This window comes from Vipera berus (genome assembly GCF_964194415.1).
Source record: "Vipera berus genome assembly, chromosome: 2".
Classification (NCBI taxonomy): domain Eukaryota; kingdom Metazoa; phylum Chordata; class Lepidosauria; order Squamata; family Viperidae; genus Vipera; species Vipera berus.
The window spans coordinates 128,928,168-128,949,518 of NC_138203.1; the positions used below are offsets into that span (position 1 = coordinate 128,928,168).

The 21,351-nt window shown below is 42.9% G+C and overlaps 1 protein-coding gene across 3 annotated transcripts in view; it reads left to right on the forward strand.

Annotated features, from left to right (window-relative positions):
* The window catches only part of HDAC7 (histone deacetylase 7), a 252,155-nt gene extending 237,361 nt beyond the window's left edge, over positions 1–14,794 (forward strand). For all 3 annotated transcript variants that reach the window (XM_081321844.1, XM_081321842.1, XM_081321843.1), the window contains 5 exons: positions 3,174–3,292; positions 4,198–4,331; positions 9,260–9,344; positions 11,698–11,830; positions 12,921–14,794. In XM_081321844.1, coding sequence (XP_081177970.1) covers positions 3,174–3,292; positions 4,198–4,331; positions 9,260–9,344; positions 11,698–11,830; positions 12,921–12,963 — 514 coding nt within the window. In that variant the 3' untranslated portion in view covers positions 12,964–14,794. The remainder of the gene's footprint in view (positions 1–3,173; positions 3,293–4,197; positions 4,332–9,259; positions 9,345–11,697; positions 11,831–12,920) is intronic.
* Positions 14,795–21,351: the final 6,557 nt, after the last annotated feature.

The following is a 21,351-nucleotide window of genomic DNA, read 5'->3' on the forward strand; positions in this document are numbered from 1 at the left end:
CAAGCTGAGTTAGAGTAGATTTCTCCAAGCTGGTGCTCCCCAGATGTCTGAGATGACAGCTTGTTTCATCTGGCGTCATGTTGAGGATGATTCAAGGAAAGCATCTGGCAAGTTTGCTCCCACTTTAGGCCAGATTTAAGTGTGCTTTGTTCCTCCTTGCAATATCTCAGCTCCTGTGCTAATTCTGGAGCTGAGCTTATCGTTTGATGTAAGATACAAACCCTTTGCTGCCCGAGCACCAAAGATCAGAACCGAGGAACAAAGTAGGCAGCATGATTTATTTGAACAAGTTTACTTTTAGTAGCATGCAGGAACATTGTCTAAAGGGCTGCAAGCATGCCTGTTTTTCTTGGCTGATTGTTTTCATCATATGGGACAGGAAGGCAGGGAACGGGGCGGGCAAAACTTCAGAGTCAGGGAAGGAAGCCTAAGAGTGTTTATACTTGGAAGTCAGTCTCATGAAGTCCAGTGGGATTTTTTCCAAATAAACATAGGATCAGGCTGTAAATCTTTCTTTCCTGGGTTGTCAGAAGTTGCACGCACACCTCTGCTGGTAGCTCTGACACACTTTCTCCATCTCCTCTCCCCATTCCATTGGCCCACAGTCCTGGCTGCTCCCACCAAACTTCTGAAAACATTAAGCTAAACTGAACTAAACCAGTTCAGTTCCTGCTTTTGTGATCCAAAGCTGTTATAATACTCCCCAGGATGTGAAGTCAATGACAGAGGCACTGTGTTAAGAGTCCTCCCTCATGCCATCATCATCCCAATTGCTAAGAAGACTTGTGCTAAGCTTCCCACATACTCATAGCATTTTTTGGGAGTGTGTGCAAGTCACCTTCCTGTTACAGACATTATTTTGCTAATTTTTCTGCAACCATCCAGTAAAGTAGGTCAGTATTACAATCCCCATGTTGCTGAGAAGACTGGGGTAAGAGACGGTGGCTCTGTGTAACTGAAGGGCCAAAAACAAAGTTACAGTCTTGCTCATACTTAGTTGAGTTTCCTAAGGCCAAATTAGAGGTCGTGTGGAGTATGAAATGCGGTTAGCAAATTGTATGGTGCTACCAATGATGTAAAAAAAGCAATATGGTTCTACAGCCCATTCAAGAGAAATATTACTTCCTCACCTCTTTTAGGGCTTCTGTCTCAAATTTAGTTTTGGAAACTTCCTTAAGGTTGTAGTTATGATAGACAAAGCAGCTAAGAGGCTACAGAAAGAGTACCTAAGGCCTTGGGGCTACAAGTTGTCCACCTTTGCTTTAAAACAGGGCTCTTCAAACTTGGCCCTTTTATGACTTGTGGACTTCAACTCCCAGAATTCCTCAGCCAGGCACGCTGCTGAGGAATTCTGGGAGTTGAAGTCCACAAGCCATAAAAGGGCCAAGTTTGAGGAGCCCTGCTTTAAAAGAATCATTTTCTCAAATACTGCTGCAGCTCTCTGGCATGTTGAATTGCTCTGCTGCATCACCACTCTGTAGCATGCAGAGGAGCTGTGTTCTGGTGAGCCTCTTACACCCCCCAAACCACACAACCAAGTGTTTAGTAGCGCTTGGGAATGCCAGATGGTCAGAGCTAGCTTCTCCGGCCTGAGGAACGAGACCCACAGCACTTGGCTGGGTCTCCATTTTGAATTGCAAGGCCTAACTGTGCCAAGCCGGGCTCTGGCAAAAGGCCACCCTCCCACAGCTGCCCAACACATGTGCTTTGATTGCACTTAAAAGGGCTCTATAAATAGTTTCTTCCCCCTACCCCACATATCCCCACTTTTTGCTCCACACAGAAATGCAGCTCCCAGGCCCCATGTCTCTTTGAGTTGCTTGCCAAATGCGATCTAGCTGATGGATGAGATTCTCTTATGTCCCAGTGGGCAAGATGGAAGGCCTTGTTGGGGCTCTCTGCGTATGAGGTCTGGGAATGGCTCCGCACAGCGGTGCATTGAGGAATGAGTTCAAATCCAAGCCAGCTTCCTCCTTGACAAGGTTGGGACCTGCTCCAACCCACCTTAAACTTCCACTGTCTCACAAAGAGGGCTGGGTGGTGGCTTTCTGTGGAAGACCACGAGGCTGAAAAGTAGCCCGAGGAAGTGAGATACTAATTAACAGACTGCTCTTTAAACAAAAAACAAAAAACTCTGCTTTTCTTGGGGGTGGGGAGGAGGTACAGGAGGAAGAAGCAGTTTTGCAGATTGTGAATTGATGAGCCTGAAATTATACACCCAGTGCTTGCTTCATCCAGGAACCTGGAGTGGTGGCCATTGGTCAGGCACCTGTCATGCCGAGTTGCATTAAGTTTACCTCCTCACCAAAGTTATTTTCATTTGTTTATCTTTGTTTCATATTTTTGTTTGTTTGTTTAAAAAGATTAAATGTGGTCAGCGGTGGTTTTATACCTTTCCTCTGCCAGAGAGGTTTTTTTGGGGGGGGGCGGTGTTGCTGCTAAAATTGCTTTCTTCCACGAGCAAAATTGTTTATGTGTTTATTAATGGAAAAAATGCTGAAGAGGAAAATGGAAAAATGCTGGTATGAACGATTTTTAAAAAGTAATTTCCTGAGGGAAAACTGTATGTGGCTCAGCATCATATGTGGTTGGAGACTCATACTTTGGTGTCCCATTTTTCAAAATTAGCTGCATTTATGTCCCTTTGAAAGAAGTAGGATGAATTGGGTTGGGGGAGGGCAACGGGGCAGGAATACACTCAAGCTAGCCTCACTTCCACCCAGGCAGTGGCCAAATCCAGATTGGTTCAACCTCAGTGTCATTGTGGGGCCTCATGAGATTCAGTGATTTTCATCATTTCCTAAATTATTTAGTATAACACTGTGGTGCCCCCCATGTTGCTAATCCTAGTGGCATAACTTGTCCTTTCACATTTATACTTCAGCGTACCATGGAAATATAGTATTGTGATTTTTAAAAAAATAATAAATAATAAAGGAGATCTAGCAACATTACAGAACTGATACAAATGGAAAAATACATGTGTAAGATCGTACCTTTTTTGTTCGTTTGTTTGTTTTTTAATCATACCCCGTCAGTGTGCCTAAGGAAGGCAATGTTTTATGTTGTGAATAATAGTCTGAAGCATCCGGGAATCTAGAGAGTCACTGATGCTAAATCATCCTGATTTAATTTAATTTTTGAATTTAATTTAATTTCCTCCTCCTTTGCAGGACGGTGGTGATGCCAATTGCCCAAGAGTTCTCCCCGGATGTGGTGCTGGTATCTGCAGGCTTTGATGCAGCCGATGGCCATCCTCCTCCACTAGGGGGTTACAAAGTCTCAGCCAAATGTAAGGGTCCTTCAGGGCGGCAGTTAACCGGGAAAAGTAGTGGACATTCTAATGGGAGAATGAGCAATTTACTCTTTGCCCAGAGAGAACATCTGTCCAGCTGTTGTCTACAGACTCTGCGGCATCTCTCGGGCAATATCTAGAGCAGAGGTCTCCAACCTTTTGGGCACCAGGGATCGGTTCTGTGGAGACTTTTTCCATGGAGTGGAGGGGGCGTGGCTTTGCTTGTTTGTGCGGCCCAGTTGCTGGCATGCTGCAGCCCAGTGCCGGTCCACAGACCGGGGGTTGGGGACCCCTGATCTAGAGAGTTGGTTGAATGGTCATTAAGAGGGAATGTGCCAGAGAGCACATCTTACCACACGATGGCTTTCTTCAAGCTTTCTTTCATGTTTCTTTAGAAGCATGTGAAAGGAAACCCAATTATGACAAAGATGAGTCGTGTGGGCTGGCCTTGTCTTGTAATGTCCAGCTAACTCTTTCCAGATGCAGAACAAGGGCACAATAGAATCCTCGCTGAGCCTACAGGACATCTTCTGTAGCAGGAGAAGGGACCCAGATTGTTGGGGGCAATTAAGCTGACTTTGTAATAATGCCGCTTGGGGGGTGTATGAAAGCCCTAATAAGCAGGCATATACATAGAATGAAGGCTACTGCTAAGCTTGTAAGCCGCCCTGAGTCTTCGGAGAAGGGCGGGATATAAATGGAATTAAAATAAATAAATAAATAAATATGGGAGCTAGAAAATTTGGCTAGAAGCAAAGGTTTCTCTTCTGAGTTTTTGTTTTTGTTTTTTGAGGAAAAGACGTCCACTGTCACAGCCAGGAAGGGCTGATACTCTTGTCTTTTCTAGGAGAGACCCTACCAGACAGGTCTGATGCCCTGGTTTCTTTTGGTTTCCTCTGCAGGTTTTGGTTATATGACCAGGCAGTTGATGAAAGTGGCTGGTGGGGCTCTTGTTCTAGCCCTGGAAGGAGGCCATGACTTGACTGCCATTTGCGATGCCTCAGAGGCCTGTGTGTCTGCTCTGCTGGGTAACGAGGTGAGTGGAGCTAGATGGAGATTTGGCCGTTGGGAGAATCCAGAGCAGAATGTCATAGAAATGGTTTTTAGCACTAGGTTTCTGCTAGACAGAATTTTTTAAAAAGGGGCACCTCAAAACATTCCAAAGGCTGGCTTTTTTTCCCTATGGCCGTGGTGGCGAACCTATGGCTCGGGTGCCACAGGTGGCACACAGAGCCCTCTCTGTTGGCACGCGTGCCCTCGGCCCAGTCCTAGGCCTTCAGCTGGGTTTTATAAAGCCTTTTCGCTTTAGGCCTTCACCGCCGTATACAGAAAAAAAAGGTTCAATCAATTTCAACTTCTCGCAGGAAAAAAAGATCTCGCAAAGTTGGAATTGATGGATTGAACTTTTTAGTCCCACCCAGTCTGCCGTTACCACAGCAGCCACGCCCACCCAATGGGCCATGCCCACCCGACACCTGACGATACATAAATGGGTTTGGGGTTGCAGTTTGGGCACTCTAAAAAGTTCGCTAACACTGCCCTATGAGTGACTATAGCTACTGCCTTGTGTAGCGCTCTAAAAGCTTCAGAAAAACATTGACCAATCAAGCAGTTAAAAAGAGTCTGATTCAAAAACGTAACTAAATGTAAAGATACAAAACCATAGCAAAAGTATGAAGGAGCAGAAAGCAAAGCCTAGGAATACATCAGCATGCCCAGACAAATTGGACTAATCAGATGAGATATGCCATAATCCCGATAATTCTTGATACACTTATTAATCTTTCTCTTATGAAGGAACATTTGACTTGCTTGAAAGATGGTACATAAAATCCGTTATACCTCCAAAAAAAAGAGAAGCAGATGCTAATATGACAAGCATCCTGTCCAGATTTCCGGATTTTTATGATCATCTGCGTGGAATTTAGGGCAATATATGATTATTTTCCCATTCCACACTGTTTTTCCAATGACAAAGTTTAGTTTGGGAGAAGAGATTGCTCAAGGTCACTTACCAGCTTTCAGGGTTGTAAATGGAACATTGGAAATACGGCTATATAAATGTGACTAATAAATCAATAAATACAATGTAAGAGTCCCAATATTTTCAAGACATTCCCTTTCTGTAACAGCCATGCAAATGGGTGCTTTGGGATGCTCACAGAAAGGCAGATAAACTTCTCCATTGTTATACCCCAGCAAGTACTTTGCTGAAGAATGCTCCTCCCACCTCTTAGATCAGACATGTCAAACACAAGGCCCGGGGGCCGGATCTGGCCCGCGAAGTGGTTTCATGTGGCCTGCGAAACCATCCTGGAAAAAGTGAGGGAACGGCCCCCACTGCCTTGGCCCTGGCCCAGAGACCCTCAGATCTGTCCCACTCCTGCCCAGGCCCCCATAGGCACCCTTGATGCGAACGATGTAGAGCTGGCCACGCCCACCCAGTAGGCCATACGCACTCTAGCCACGCCCACCCAGTAGGCCACGCCCACCCTGGCCATACCCACCCAGCCCCCTGAGGGCAGCCGCAATGCTGATGCGGCCCTCAATGAAATTGAGTTTGACACCCCTGCCTTAGAGACTTACTTTGACTCTCTTATTTCAATTGCACGACCAGCCATAAATAAATATGGTCATTCATCCTCAGGGTTCCTTTGGTTGTCCATAGCAGTTGTAATGTGGAAAAAAAAATGTACAAAGTAGATGACCGCCAGTAGGAAAAGTTTTATTTTTATTTTTTTTTAAAAAAATTAATTATTTTAAATTATTTTTAAAATAATTATTTTTAATTCCCATTCATGTCGGAGGCAGTATTTTAGGAGCTTCCGAGTTGAAAGGATTAGCTGGTGACGTCACCATTGCCTGGGAGACGCCCATGGGGGCTGCTAGAGCTGGAGCAAATGACAGGAGCTCACCCCACCATGCAGCAGCTCTCGGGTCTCAAACATGGGCTTGCTATCCTCCAACCCAGCATCCTAACCAGACAAGCCATCACACTCTTTTTCATTTATTTTAGTTACTTTTATAGCTACCCATATTATGATGCACAGGCCTTGGTGGCTCACAAATCAAAAACATTTTTAAAAAAAACAAATAAAATAAAACCTCCCGACCTTCTGGGGCAACGCTCTCCCAAACATCAGCGTTCCACCTGGCTGTCCTCCAGTTGCATTCTATTCCAATACTTGTGGGAAGAGCCAACTGTTCCAGGCCTTGCAGGTAGGAGTTTGCCAGATCCCTGAGAAAAAGGCAACGTCAGCTATGGAGAAGAGATGCTTCCTAGGTCCTGCAGAGGATGATATTTAAGGGAAGGAACGTGGTGCACCTGCCACCTTTCTCATGTGGTGGAGCCAGTAGAGACCTTCAGAAAAAGGCCGTTTCACAAATTACCTGGCCCTGTGCCTTTTTGGACTTTAAAGGTGATAACCAGCATCTTGAATTGCACCCAGGGGAAAAAACCTGGAAGCCAGTGCTGCTCACACAGCAGTTGGTGTAATATGGGCAAACCCTGGCCCAGTTGTAATTTCTGGATGGTCTTCAAGGGCAGCCCCACTAATCCATCCAGGAGGTGGCCATGGCCTGAATGGCCAAGAAGAAGAACCTCTGGTCCAGGAGTGGTGTCACAAGATGGATCTGTGTAAAGGAACCCCCAGGCCAAGAAAGAGACCGACAGACTGTGCCAATCCCCTTTAGTAGTCTGGCAGCCGTTCACTTTATAGATGCACCATGTTGCAACATGCTGAGTGGCCATTTCTAGCAAAGAAAACTCAGCCTAAGCATTTGAGCTGGCTTAACTAATTCCAATCAGAAGACCTTTGAATCAAAGAGGCTCTTTTGGCTTTTAAAGGGCATATAAGACCACTCCAGCTCCAAATAATAACTTGGTGAGTCATTTGGGAGCCTCATGATACTTACTATCAGTTCCTGGTTCAGAAGTGGGGTGCCCATGTACACAGGGAGCCCCTTTCTATAACACCATCCTTTCTTAAATATAAGCCAGCACCATCCCCTTTCTATAACACCATATAAGAGCCTTGGTGGAGCAGTGGGCTAATGCCTCCTTAAGTAACAACAGCTGCCTGCAATTAGTGCAGGTTCCCATCCCACCAAGCTCAAGGTTGACTCAGCCTTCCATCCTTCCGAGGTAGGTAAAATGAGGACCCAGATTGTTGGGGGCAATTAAGCTGACTTTGTAATAATGCCGCTTGGGGTGTGTGTGAAAGCCCTAATAAGCAGGCATATACATAGAATGAAGGCTACTGCTAAGCTTGTAAGCCGCCCTGAGTCTTCGGAGAAGGGCGGGATATAAATGTAATAAAAATAAATAATAAATAAATAAAAATAAATCCATGCACAGATTCATCCCCATTCCTCCCAGTCCTATTGAAACAGAGTCACCCAGAGGAAAGGGAAAACCATGGAGATTCCCCCCTCCCCCATTGCAGATGTCTGCAGGTGTCAGAAACAGTGGTTTGTTGTGTGTGTGTGGGGGGGGTTTTTTAGAAGATTCCTTGCGAAGAAAAATAAAATTTAGTCCCTCTCGGCTCTGGGAATGTTAGGCAGGGTGATTAGAAAAGTTCTCCACCTTAGCAAAGCTGATCATGATCACTGGGTTTCCATTCTCATGAGCTGGGGCAACCATTGATCTGTTCTGCCAGTCAGTATCAGGTGGCTACTGAAAAACCATAAAAGACTTCACAGATGGGCAAGCCACGCAATTGTGCTCAGTGGCGTCAAGGAGGAGATGGGCTATAGCAGGGGTCTTCAAACTTGGCCCTTTTATGACTTGTGGACTTCAACTCCCAGAATTCCTCAGCCAGCAAAGCTGGCTGAGGAATTCTGGGAGTTGAAGTCCACAAGTCATAAAAGGGCCAAGTTTGAAGACCCCTGGGCTATAGGCTATCCGCCCACAGTTCAGAGAGTGTATATTTGATCTGGATTGAGTCTTGGTTGGTTCACCCTCATCCAAACCATTACCTCACCCGGGCACTGAAGCAGGACCTCCAGAGCTGCTTTAGATGTCCGAGAGAATTAATCAAGCTCCCCATTCTTCTCCTGGCAAGGGTCATGCCTCAGAATGCTCAACAAGTCTTTTCACATCAGGTTTGAATGAAGATCAAAAAGGATTGAGAACCATCATTCTCATTGCAAAGTGACTGGAATTGAATTGAACACCACTTTCTTGCACACCTTTTCCTGAGATGAGAATATTGGCCACTGGCCTATATTAATAACTTCTCAATCCAAATTAAGTTTCAATGATGGCTGCTTTTAAATTGGCTGGGATTCTCGTCTTCTCTCAGTTAGATGTTTTAACAGCCACCTTACCCAGCCAACTGTCCATTGATAAATTTAATCACCCATGACAGCCAAAGATACAGGCCAGGGTGCCTGGCTGAACATCTAACTTATATATCTATGCCCATTTATCATTCCGTCCTTGTTTTTGCCAACTTCATACAGCTGCAGGTCATGCTTTTCCCTGAATGAAAAAAAAGAGCCTCCCTTATCCTCTCCTGTTTTCCCTATTTATTATATTTTATATGTGTCTGTGTGAGTGTACATCCAAATAAATAATTGGATGTGTGTTGAATTGCTTGCCATTCAGGCAATCCTTCCCAGAGGTTTTTGTATACCTTGTTCTAAACACGCCTCTTTATTTGAAAGAAAGGAAGTTCAGGTTAGTTACTCATAGAGAGCTACAACAGGGAAATCCCATAACAAATTATTTGGTTTATTTGCTGAATAAAATGATCCCGCCTGGTGTAGAGACATGATCCTCTTGTACCAAGCTCTGATCCTTCTTCAAATTTATGTTTTGTGGCCTACTGGCAGTTCCTTTTCAGCACACAACTTAGCAAGTGTACCTTAGCAAACAGTTCAGTTGCTGACCCCTTATGGCATCTTTTCTTGCCTCCTTGCTCCAGACTTACAGTTATAGATAAACCTGTTTTATTCCTACAGCTTGAGCCTCTTCCAGAAGAGATCTTGCAGCAGAAACCTAGCACTAATGCCGTGCACTCCTTGGAGGTAGTAATCCAGGTGCAAAGTAAGTGGAGGGGGTGCTCTTATTGTCAAGTATAGAGTGGCATATATAAGAGAAGGACTACCTGTGTTTCCCCCAAAATAAGACCGGTCTTATATTAATCTTTGCTTCAAAAGACTTACTAGGTCTTATTTTTGGGGAAATATGGTACTATATGTATCCATCTGTCTAATGAACTTAACTGGGGTTTTTTTGGTGGGGGGTAGGGCTTATATTACGAGCATCCTGAAAAATCATGCTAGGGCTTATTTTCTGGTTAGGTCTTATTTTGGGGGAAAGACCATAGTACAAGCACTGCTTGGCACTGCGGCGGTCTGTGGGAATGTCTTTGAGAGATCGGAGGAAGAGGCACGGTGGACAAGGCAGTGGTCAAATAAGAGGCAGCTTAACCTGCAGAAATGAGGGGACCATGACTAACATCTCATAAGGGATCCTTCCTAGTGTCTTGGGCCTTGTAATGGCAAAGGGGTGACTGATGTATTTTCAGACGTACAAGATTCTGTTACCGTAACTTTACAATAATGTTAGGACTTATAGATAGAACTTGTCTGGACTGCCTCTGAGGATTGATATCAATCTTACCAATCTGAAAATGTCATCTCTCCCGCACCACCTTTACAGCCCAGAAAGCTAGGAATGGCCATTTCTGAGACATTGGCCACACATCCGTTCCTTTTGTGGGTAAATCTGCCTTACTTCTGCCTAGTATGCTGCTCCTCCTCTTGTCTCCCAAGGACATTCTCACAGACAATGACGAGCAGTGCCTACTGTTTGTAGGAAAATATATACCTCAGTCAAAAATAATTAGCAATTATTATTATTATTGAAAAGGGTCAAGTGGGGCATATTTGACAATTTATCCAGTCAATCCAGGAGTGTCAAACTGCCGGCCCGCGGGCCAGACACATCATCTGGAAGCCGCGCCCACCCCATTGCCGGCAATGGCAAAACCCTCCCGATACGTTGCGCAACGTCACGTGACGTCACGGGTTTGACATGTCTGAGTCAATCCATGTAATCGGTTGTTAGTTTCTATCGAATCTGGCATGAATTTTCAGGCTGAGGAGAACCTGGGAAAAAGCAGACCAGTGGGAAAACGTCATAGCAACTTTCATAAAACAAGAGGTGGTCTACCGTAGCTTTTCTTGCCTGAATGTTTCAAAGAAGAGTACATTTTTCCAGATTATTGTTATTATTATTATTTGCATTTGTTATTTCCATCTCTCTTCTGCTTTGGAAAGTAGCTTGTGAGCAAAGATCTTATAGACTTTGGGCCTTTGAGCAAGGCCTCTTTCTTTACTGTGCCTATATTATATATTTTATAGAAAATGGTGATGCTACCGGCTTATTCAACCCGGAAGCGCCTCGGTGCTTCTGACACAAGCAAGCAATGTATTTAACAAATCCTTGAATGTAATGATATTGTTCTTAGTAAAGCAGTAATAAAGAAATGGAATAATGGTACAGTGACAAATTAGAGCCTGAGAGACTCAGCTGCAAGTCAAAATCACTCAGCTCAGTCGGCCTCAAAGGATTGTCGATGAAAAGTAAAGAATTCCAGGAGACAAGGATGAAATTGCCCATGCAACTTTAGGATCCCTGGAAGAAATGTAGATTCTTTTGATTGTGTTCAGCTTGCAGTCTGAATTTCATACTGCAACATTTTTTTAATCTGAGTTGTTCCTGGAGAGCCTAGATCTAGATTAGCTAGAACACAGCTGGTGTTGGGAAAGGGGTAGAAAGCACAGGGTATGTTGCAAACTTGCTGTAGTGAGCCTTTAACTATCACCCTGTGCTGTTACAACACATCTGATTACATACAGCATGGTGGGTATGGAGCTTAAAACAAGTCCCCTTAGTTTGGTTTCTTGGATACACTGTTTGACTCAATACACTTACATCTGAATCTAGAGAAAAGAAGAAATAAGGGGGACACGATAGCAGTATTCCAGTATTTGAGAGGCTACCACAAAGGAGGGGGGGTCAACTTATTTTCCAAAGCACCAGAGGGCAGGACAAGAAACAATGGATGGAAACTGACCAAGGAGAGAAGCAACCTGGAATTAAGGAGAAACTTCCTAACAGTGAGGACAATTAATCAGTGGAACAGCTTGCTTTCAAACGTTGTGGTTGCTTCATCGCTGGAAGCTTTTAAGAAGAGATTGGACAACCATTTATCTGAAATGATATAGGTTCTCCTGCTTGAGCAGGGGGCTGGACTAGAAGACCTTCCAGCTCTTTTCTGATTGATTGATTGATTGATTGATTGATTGATTGACTGACTGACTTATGGATTGAATGTGAGTCCCTCTGTGCATCATGTGCCATAATGGACATCCTACCTTTTCTCTTCCAGGCCAGTACTGGAGCTCTGTACGTCGTTTTGCCTCCACTGTAGGATATTCAGTTTTGGAAGCCCAACGTCACGATGTGGAAGAGGTGGAAACAGTGACAGCACTGGCCTCGCTTTCTGTAATGGCAGAAAAAAAGTGAGTGTGTCCCTTAATCATTAAAACAGACCTCCAGTTTGCAGTGTGGCTATTGGGAAAGACAAAGGTATCAAATGTTCAAGCTAGGTTGCCGAGACTAACCTACCTGAGTGAGAGATGCATCTCAAGTCCAAATGCCTTGGGCAACAGCACTAATGAAAGGCCAACCCCATCACATCCCCATTTTTATTTTGAAGAACTATTTGCCTGTTGGGACATTTTAATTCAACGCTCCCCGCCAAAAGAGCAGAAGGAAGATTTCCCATTACCAGCTGCATGCAGCTGCACTTTCAAGACGTTGGGACTTCTCGCCAATTGGTCTTGAAAAATAGCTGCGGTGCATCGGCCTGCAAGATGAGCCAGTCCAGGTTGCAGCTCAGGGAGGCAATGCAGAGTTGATCAAATCTGTCCCACAAAGGGGAGAGCCACCGTTTTGGACAAAGCATCACAAATAATGGTGTTTGATTTGGATCTGGGAAACATGAATTTAAGTTCATGCTCCCCCGTGGCTTGGGTCCGGTCTACCTTTTCAGACTGTTGGGAGGATAGAGTGAATTTAGTGTGGCAGCTGTGCAGTCGTGTGGAAGAAACATGGCTAGGGAAGACAGGGTTAGCCCAAACTAATCAGTTCCTGCTTATTTTACTTCATGCCTCTAAGTAGCTTTCCAGAGCCAAATCTAAGGGGCAGAAATGAATTTACCCTAAGGTCAGACTGACCTTTATCCTGGAAACATCCCCAAGCTATTTAATACAAGCATGTAAATACTCTTCCATCCTGTTGTATTTGGGGCAATTTCTGCTACATTCTGCACTTCAAGAGCAATCCTATGTGAGGCACACTACAGACTTTATGTTACCAGTGCATTACGATGCAGTTGGTGGTAGATAGGTCCCTGGGGCAACTCAGCATTCTGACAGACAGATCTCTCTGCTTCCGTTGACTCCCTCCCTCTCCCAGAACTACAAGTCCCAAGCATCCCCAGGAAGAGGGAATGAATGTTTGACCAGTTTATCTCCAAGCAAGTGACTTAGCTGGGACTTGATCTTTGTCTTTTCCTAATCCTTAATGTCCTGGCTTCTTCTGTTTTAGGCGGCAAGGAGAACCAATGGAAGAAGAACCCATGAACCAATGAAGAGCTGTTCTGTCATCTACCAAGAACACATAATTCTTTGTGGCTTGTCACTTGTATCACAGTCCTGGCTCCCATCTGCTGCACAGCCCATATTACCCTCAGCCACAAAGCTGAAAAACTGACTCCAAGTGCAGGCAGAGAGGCTCTGCGGAAGGAGGCATGTGGCAGACCTTCCAGGATTAATAGCTACCCCTGGGGTGTTACCATGTGCACAATTCTGCCAATGCAAGCAGCAGAAACAGAGGACACAGGAGAGCAGCTATATGGACTGCCAAATTGGACATTTTACTCGGATGTCGGGGTGGTGCCTTTCCCCTCCAGAACCAAAGATGTCCATAGAGTGATCCTGCTGTATAGGAGCCCAAGTCATTCTCTTTTTTAAAAACAAAACTTGGTCCCTCGGTTGAGGATGTCCCATCATCAAAGGAGCTGGACCATGCATGGAGAAGACAAACATTTGATGTCAGACAATAGCCAACATCTTTATAGAACTGACCCAGCCCAGTTTCTACTAACCACTGCCCCAATTACACCTTTTTGGTCTTGGACCTTCCTAATTTGCACTATTACACAGATCACACAGGCACAAACTTTGTTCTATCTTCCATAGGATTTTGTGGGAACAAATTGCACCTCCTTGTGGACTTGAGTCCTTGACTTGACCATTCCTCCAGCATCAAGGCATTATGAAAATGCATAGCCCTGTGGTGCTTGTGGCTGGTTGGTTTCGTCCAGATCCATAAAAATAGGCAGCCTTATTCCAAAGAGTAAACTTCCGGGGTGGGGAATGGGGGATGGATACTGTGAGCAAGATAGATTGTTCCTCTATTACCCCAACCAGTATGTGGCATTTGAATTTCCTGTAACTTTCATTTTTGGGGGGTTTCTTTTTCTGTACCTGTTAAAGCAACAACACAAGTGCCTATGCAAGGGCCTCATTATTCAAATGAGGAGTTAATATCTTCCATAGCTATATCCAATCTTCATGGAATGCTGGAAGATAGCTAATTCTAATTTCATCCAGAGAGGCAGCTGATGCTGGCACAACCAGTTTTCTATGGATGAAAGGCACTTCGTGTGAAATGTGCATATCTCTTTTGCTTTCGTATCCATTGCTGTCTGCATGTGCTGGAAAGTTGCGTTCAGTCGCAGCCTCCCAGCGTGTGAGTGAGAGGCACCCATGACGACAATCCACACATTCCTAAATTGGAGCATCTTCCACACGGGACATTTGTCATGTTCAAAGGGGTCTTACTGCTCGTAGTGAGATTGTATGTTTGGGGGAAGCCGGGCAAGTTATGGAAGAAGGATGTAAAATATATACCATGTGCTGGATCTAAGCCACCCAGTAAATTGAGCCTTTGCTATAGTCCCAAGTACGTTGCTTTTTTTTTTCTTTCCTCGCAGCCAAGAGCAGAATTATTTTTCAGACATTTGATGGCATTCACATACATATTCACATTCCTCCAGCGTCAGCAACACAATGCAGATCTGTCCTGCCGCGCAGCAGCGTGAACCTTCCCACTGTAGCTCCCCCTTGCCACATGGATGTGAGGAATAGATGAAGCAAGAATTGAGTCGGAGTGCTGTGAATAGCAATGCTTTTTTCAGAAGCACCCTAGCAGGAAAAAAAAACAGCCATTAATTTCAGATGCAACATGCAAAATAATGGATTTGGTTTTGCTCAATGTCTTTTTTTTTGGGTGGTATCTGGCAGATTCTGGTGTTCTCCCTTCCCAAATGAAATCCTTGAGTAGAGAAATTACAATGCCATCCCTAGACTGACAGGATCTGATGATCTGGAAACAGTTTTTATTGTATCGGATCAAAAATGGGCAGTGCAGTTTCTTGTCATTGTAAGAAAGTAAACATACAGCATTGAACATGACCCTAAACTAGACTTCATGTGGTTATTGGGGGGGGGAGGAGAGAGAGAAGAAAACTTCACCTGAAAACCAGGAAATCCCTGATTGCACCTACTTAGGTTTCTCCAAGTGGTGAGTCTGGAGTTAAAATGTTGAAAGACAAACTTCAAGGGGTCACTTACAGGACTTGGCAAGGTCTGGAACAGACAATATATAGAAACACAGAGCTTTCTTCTAACTGTATCAGGTGAGAAAAATCTGCCCTTTGCCTCTTTTTTTTTGTCAATGAGTGCAGGACAAAAGACTTGTGGAATAAGCGATTGATTCAATGTACCTCTGTGAACACAAAGCATCGATCCATGTGATCCTTTTGATTATTCAACCATTCTTTGGGCTGGGGACCCAGAACAATTACTCCCAGGGTTGTGTGCGCTGTCTTTGTGCAAAATATATGACAGTTCACGTGTCACATTCATATGACAACCTAATGTTCATGGGGAAAAAATCAAGGATCCAGCTCCCGGACACACGGGGAAGCAAAGAAGTGCGAAAAGCTTTTAAGTGCTTCCAAAGAAATCTGCGGTGTTTCAACATGAACTAGAAAAATGGAAGTTCATAACGGAAAACATTCTTAAGAGTATGGGGGAAAACATTCCTTAATGTAGCATGAATGTTGATTGCTGGAAGATCCAGTGTCCCTTTACACATTCCCAAGTTCATGTCAGCTTTGAAGAGAAGGATGCATAGAAACAAGGATGTGGGTTTTTTAAAAAGCAAAAAATAAAAAATAAAATTTTTATTGTAGTAGAGACTTCCTCAACCTGGCGCCCTCCAGATGTCTTGGGATTCAAATCACAAACCACAAGATCAAAATTTGTTAGGCGGAAAATGAGAAAGGTTTCAATGTATGTTTTCCTTGGACAGTATCAGTAATACAAGTAAATAAAAGGCAGCCATAGATATTTTGAAGTTGAGCTAGTGATCCCACCCATTTGTTAATCATGCTCATTATTAGCTACACTCAATCCAATTCAGCCTTGCCCATTTGGAAGGACGTAACTTCAGATCATATTTCAATTGTATTAAAACGATTTAATAGATCCCATACACATAACTAGAGGGGAAATGGGTATCAGGGCTTGGCCAAACCACAAAGAAAACGATGCCCTAATGTCTCGGCTAACCAATGTCCTGCTCTGTAATTCTTTTAATTGGCATCTTTCATCTTTGTCCCATGGTACTAGCTTTGCATGGGGGAAATGCCATTCTTTTCTAACAATTCTTTGAAGCCTATTAGAAAATTAAGTATAAGAAACAGCAGGGGTGAAGAGTTTGGAAGAGAGGACCTACAGCCTGAGTCTGCAATAAAGCACATGTAGAAACTTAAAGAGGCCCGGCAATATCTTCTGGTGCTCCTTGTGTTTTCTGCCCAACTTGGTATGATTGGTGGTTGGCCGTAGCCTATGTCCTTATTTGGAAATACCTGTTGACTCACCTGCTCAGGAAAAAGATGAAGATGACATGGTACAAAGCTTCATGGGAAGCATGTGTGTCTGCATGTACTGGAATGATCTTACCAATAGGTCTCCTGATAAACTGATGTTTTGTGTTTGGCCATACTTACAGTAATAGAAATTTTATGACAATACCAATAACATGACTTAAAAACTTCAAATGCTGGGGGGGGGGGAGGCGTCTCCTGATTTAACCAGAAACTGAGAAGAACCCACAGCGTTGATGCTGAGATCAAGCACAGAGGGAAAGGTCCTAAGAGGATTACATCTATCATTCCTTTATTCAGTCTGAATGATTGGTTAAGTTTCATGTGATGTCACAACGCTTTTAGTTTCCCTCTTCAGTTCACAAAGGGCATTAGTTTTCTGTGATGTCATGATAAGTCTCTAAAAATAGTGGTAGAAAAAAAAATAACAAGGAGATTGCCTAGCTTACCCATTCTATCACAAACATGAAGATCTCAAGCAGGTCTTAGGCTGGGATCTGTAGATGACCAGGCTGAGCCCAGGGAAGGGGTCAAACATGTCATCAGTCATGAATCCCTTCATTCCCACGAGAGAGTTAAGTCCAGACCACCTTGGATTCCTTATCTACCACCAAATTGCTTTTGACCATTAGTTGTTCAGATTCTTGTAGAGCTTAAGCTTACAATAAATCTTTATACCGATTTGAACTGCCTGGCTCTCCTGATTTCCCTGTTGCTTGACAGGGTCCCATTAATCAGAGATACCCCAGTAAAAGACAGTATTCATTATTATCGACACTTATACCAATGTTCATACGTTGCAATGGTATGTGGGGATGACCTTGGGAGACTGGCCCGGAGATTGCCTAGGCACAGGGGTAGGCAACCTTGGCTCTTTTATGACTCGTGGACTTCAACTCCCAGAATTCCTGAGCTGGCATGGCTGGCTCAGGAATTCTGGGAGTTGAAGTCCACGAGTCATAAAAGAGCCAAGGTTGCCTACCCCTGGCCTAGGGAATGGTCAAGTAAAGGACAGCATAATCTGCATCTGGCTAGCGGGTGGGGCAAGAGACTCAAAAGAGACACTTTCTAATTGTGGGGGAGAAGGTTAAGGAAATGGAGGGAGATTGTACTTTCAAACTGGCAAGGTTCTGTTAATGTAGCCTTACAGTAAAGTAAAACTAGCTGATCTGGTCATGTTTTCTGTAAGTCTACCTGGTAAGGCTGAAATCAATCTTGCTAGTCTGAAAGTACAACTCTTCCCCCACCTTCACACAGCTATGGATCATGTTGTCTCTTATCTGACCATCTACTAAGTAGTGTCTGCACCTGTCTCCCAAGGTACATTCCCACATTGCATTGTACACGTAAATGAACTCAAATGTGCTCACACATAGCAGGAGGGACATGGGAATTGGTTCTAGAGAGATGGTGTATATATTACTGATTTGTGCATTGCACTTCACTGTAAATGTGAAGGTGCTACTTTAAAAAAATGGGCAAAATAGTTTCAATAACCAATTGCACTAGAGGTGCACATTTCACTACATGGCAGTAAAAGGTTGGTATTTCCTGTTGCTATCTCATGGCCATCCAGATAATTGTGTCAGGTATATGATCAAACTGATGCAACTCGAAGGGTACAAACTTTATTCTTCATGGAAATGCACAGTGTGTAGGCCAGCAGATCATGTTTAATAATATTTCTATTGGGATCATGAGAAATGGTCTATAAACACACACACACACACACACACACACACAGAGAGAGAGAGAGAGAGATGGAAGACAGTTATATCTGTATTTGCCAAAAAAAAAAAGGATGAAGATACTGTGGAAATAGCAAATCAAAGTTTGGGAATGCTCCATGCCAAGAAAACATGGGGCACATGGTAGGGATAATGGAAATGGAAGATTATGCAAGAAAGTGAAAAGTGTTACGGGGGGGAAGAATTATTCTCAGAATCAGAGGATACAAAGAGTCTCATTTTCTCATTCATCATGGAGTGATGGAAAAATCCTGTGGGTGCAAGCTGCCTTGTTTGCATCGTTTGGTTCCAATTCACAATGAAGCCAAAGCCACAAGCACTCTTGAAGTCTATGTCATCCAGGAACAGCTACTGGATGATTCAGGCACAATTGGCATTTGTTACTGGAGGCCCTCTGTCCTTAGAGATCTCGGAGCCATCACAATTTGGGTTCAGTGCAAAACTGAACATTGAGAGCTTTGAAAAGTGGTTCGCTTTGACACCCAAGTCACTACACCTAAGAAAAGGGGGTAAAGAAGGAATTTAAAAGACAGCAGGGGCAAAGCGTGTGAATTTTGCACTTGATTCCAGATTCTTATAACAGCACCTGCTGTGCTGTAAGCTTCTTTATTCAACCATCATCTTTGGAATTTGAATCAAACAGCTGTAAGGCATCAAAAAAAAATGGGGAAGCCCACAGACACATAATTCAGCACCACAAATGGACTTCCCTTAGGAAGTCTTCCTAGGATCCTTCCCAATTAATGGCTACAAAGAAAAGTGAGTTCAAACTATAGTTGGGATCAATAGAAAGGTGTGTCCTTTCGTTGCTTAACAAGCGCAAACTCAAAAAGTACAACATTATAGGGAACAATCTCAACTTCTTCCTTTTCGATCAGTTTCCAATCAGGAAATTTTTATACTAACCCTGCCCTCAACTGCATTCTTCCATACTCATCTTTACTGCAGCTAGCATAGGTGCCGTCCCACACACCTCTACGTCGAGCAGCAGGTAGCCACATCTGCCGGTCATGGAGGATCTCACCAACATAGCTTCTTTTTTGCAGATGTGTGGTCCAACCAGGTTTTCCCACTTCTAGCCTGGAGAAACAGGGCTTGAATTTCTGCCTATGCAAATCATGATGGCCTAGAACCTAAGCCTGAGGTGAGGAGTATTGGTGACCTTGTGCCAGGAAAACAGAGTTGGTACCCCAGCATGGAATACCTTGTCTAGTTGACTGGTGCAATAGGGCCTCCATGCCAAGATGTAATCAAGGTGGCTAACCGAAATGACTCTGAAGTAGTAGGGCAGATTCAAGAAATCTGGCTGCTAGAATCAAACAAGCAAAGAAAAAATACACTTGTTAATGCCAGCAGATGAAATGGTTTTGGAGGTCATGGAAGCAGAAAGTTGAAAAAGATCACAGTCCAATGTAAGTGAAGAAGCTTGGGAGAACATACATGGGAAAAGGGACTCTCTGGCCCACATGCCAAGCTCTTCCCTTATTTCATCTTATATCCTTTTCTACAGTTATCTTATACGTGTTGGGTATAAAGATGGTGCCCTGCTGCTTTCCACATGCTGACAGCTGAATCCTTCTCCAACACTGACCGACAAATTTCACTCTTGCAGCGAAGCCTGGAGAGTGCTGGATAGGCCAAGTGGCATAGATTTCTCAATTTTATTGTCAGCTCCTCGCATCTATTATTTGTTTGTTTGTTTGTTTGTTTGTTTGTTTGTTTGTTTGTTTGTTTGTTTGTTTATTTATTTATTTATTTATTTATTTATTTATTTATTTATTTATTTATTTATTTATTTATTATTGGGACTTATATGCCGCCCTATCTCCCAAAGGACTCAGGTAACTTATTGTTACCTCCCCGCATCTATTACCTTTTGCATGTTGTATGGTCCCAAGGGAGGTGAGGAAACCAAAGCAGATATAATGGAATAAAAATGCCCCAAAATGGAGATGTTGTGGGTTTTGTGGGTATATATATATATATATATATATATATATATATATATATATATATATATATATATATATATATATATATATATATATATATATATATATATATATATATATATATATATATATATATATATATATATATATATATATATATATATATATATATATATATATATATATATATATATATATATATATATATATATATATATATATATATATATATATATATATATATATATATATATATATATATATATATATATATATATATATATATATATATATATATATATATATATATATATATATATATATATATATATATATATATATATATATATATATATATATATATATATATATATATATATATATATATATATATATATATATATATATATATATATATATTTTGGGGCATTTATATTCCATTATATATATATCAAGGGGTATCTAATTGGATTGCATAAGTTGGAGTTTTGGAAGGGTTGTTTCATCAGATACCCCTTGTTAGTTAGTAAAAGCAAAGCATCTCGTCCACTGTTTGTGACTTTGCTATCCGACCCTTCGAGGTTCCTCACTTGTCCTGAGGTTATCATGCAGACTGCAAAGCAAGCTGCCGCACAATATAGAGAGGAGTTGTAACACCTCGAGGTGTCTGCAGGATGTGGTCAGGAAGGACAAGATGGTAGCCACAATTGGAAGCTCCAGCACATATCTAAAACATGGACAGACCCTTGATTGCACTGTGGTGAGGCACCATCCTCCAGATGTTGTTAGATTAAACTGTCCATCTGCATTTACTCTAAGATCATTGGGGATTTGTACAGCAAGATGTTGCATCACCCCCATGCTCAAAGTCTCATCTTCAGATCTATTTTCAATTGATGAGGAAGGTATACATTAAAAAATACATTTTAAAAAAAAAATTTTACCTCCTTTATTATTTTTGTTACCTTTCAGTCGATCTTGACTCCCGGTTCCTACAATGGACAAATCAAAGTAATTTTCCAAGGAGCATTTTTTGGGGAAAGGTTTTGTCTTTGCCTTCTTCCTAGAGCTGAGAAAGAGTGACTGGGTCAAAGTTACCAGGGTGACAACTTGGATTTGCATCACATAAGGTAAAGGTAAAGGTTCCCCCGCACATGCGTGCTAGTCGTTTCCAACTCTAGGGGCCGGTGCTCATCTCCGTTTCAAAGCCGAAGAGCCAGCGCTTGTCCGAGGACGTCTCCGTGGTCATGTGGCCGGCATGACTAGACGCCAAAGGCGCACGGAACGCTGTTACCTTCCCACCGTAGTGGTCCCTATTTTTC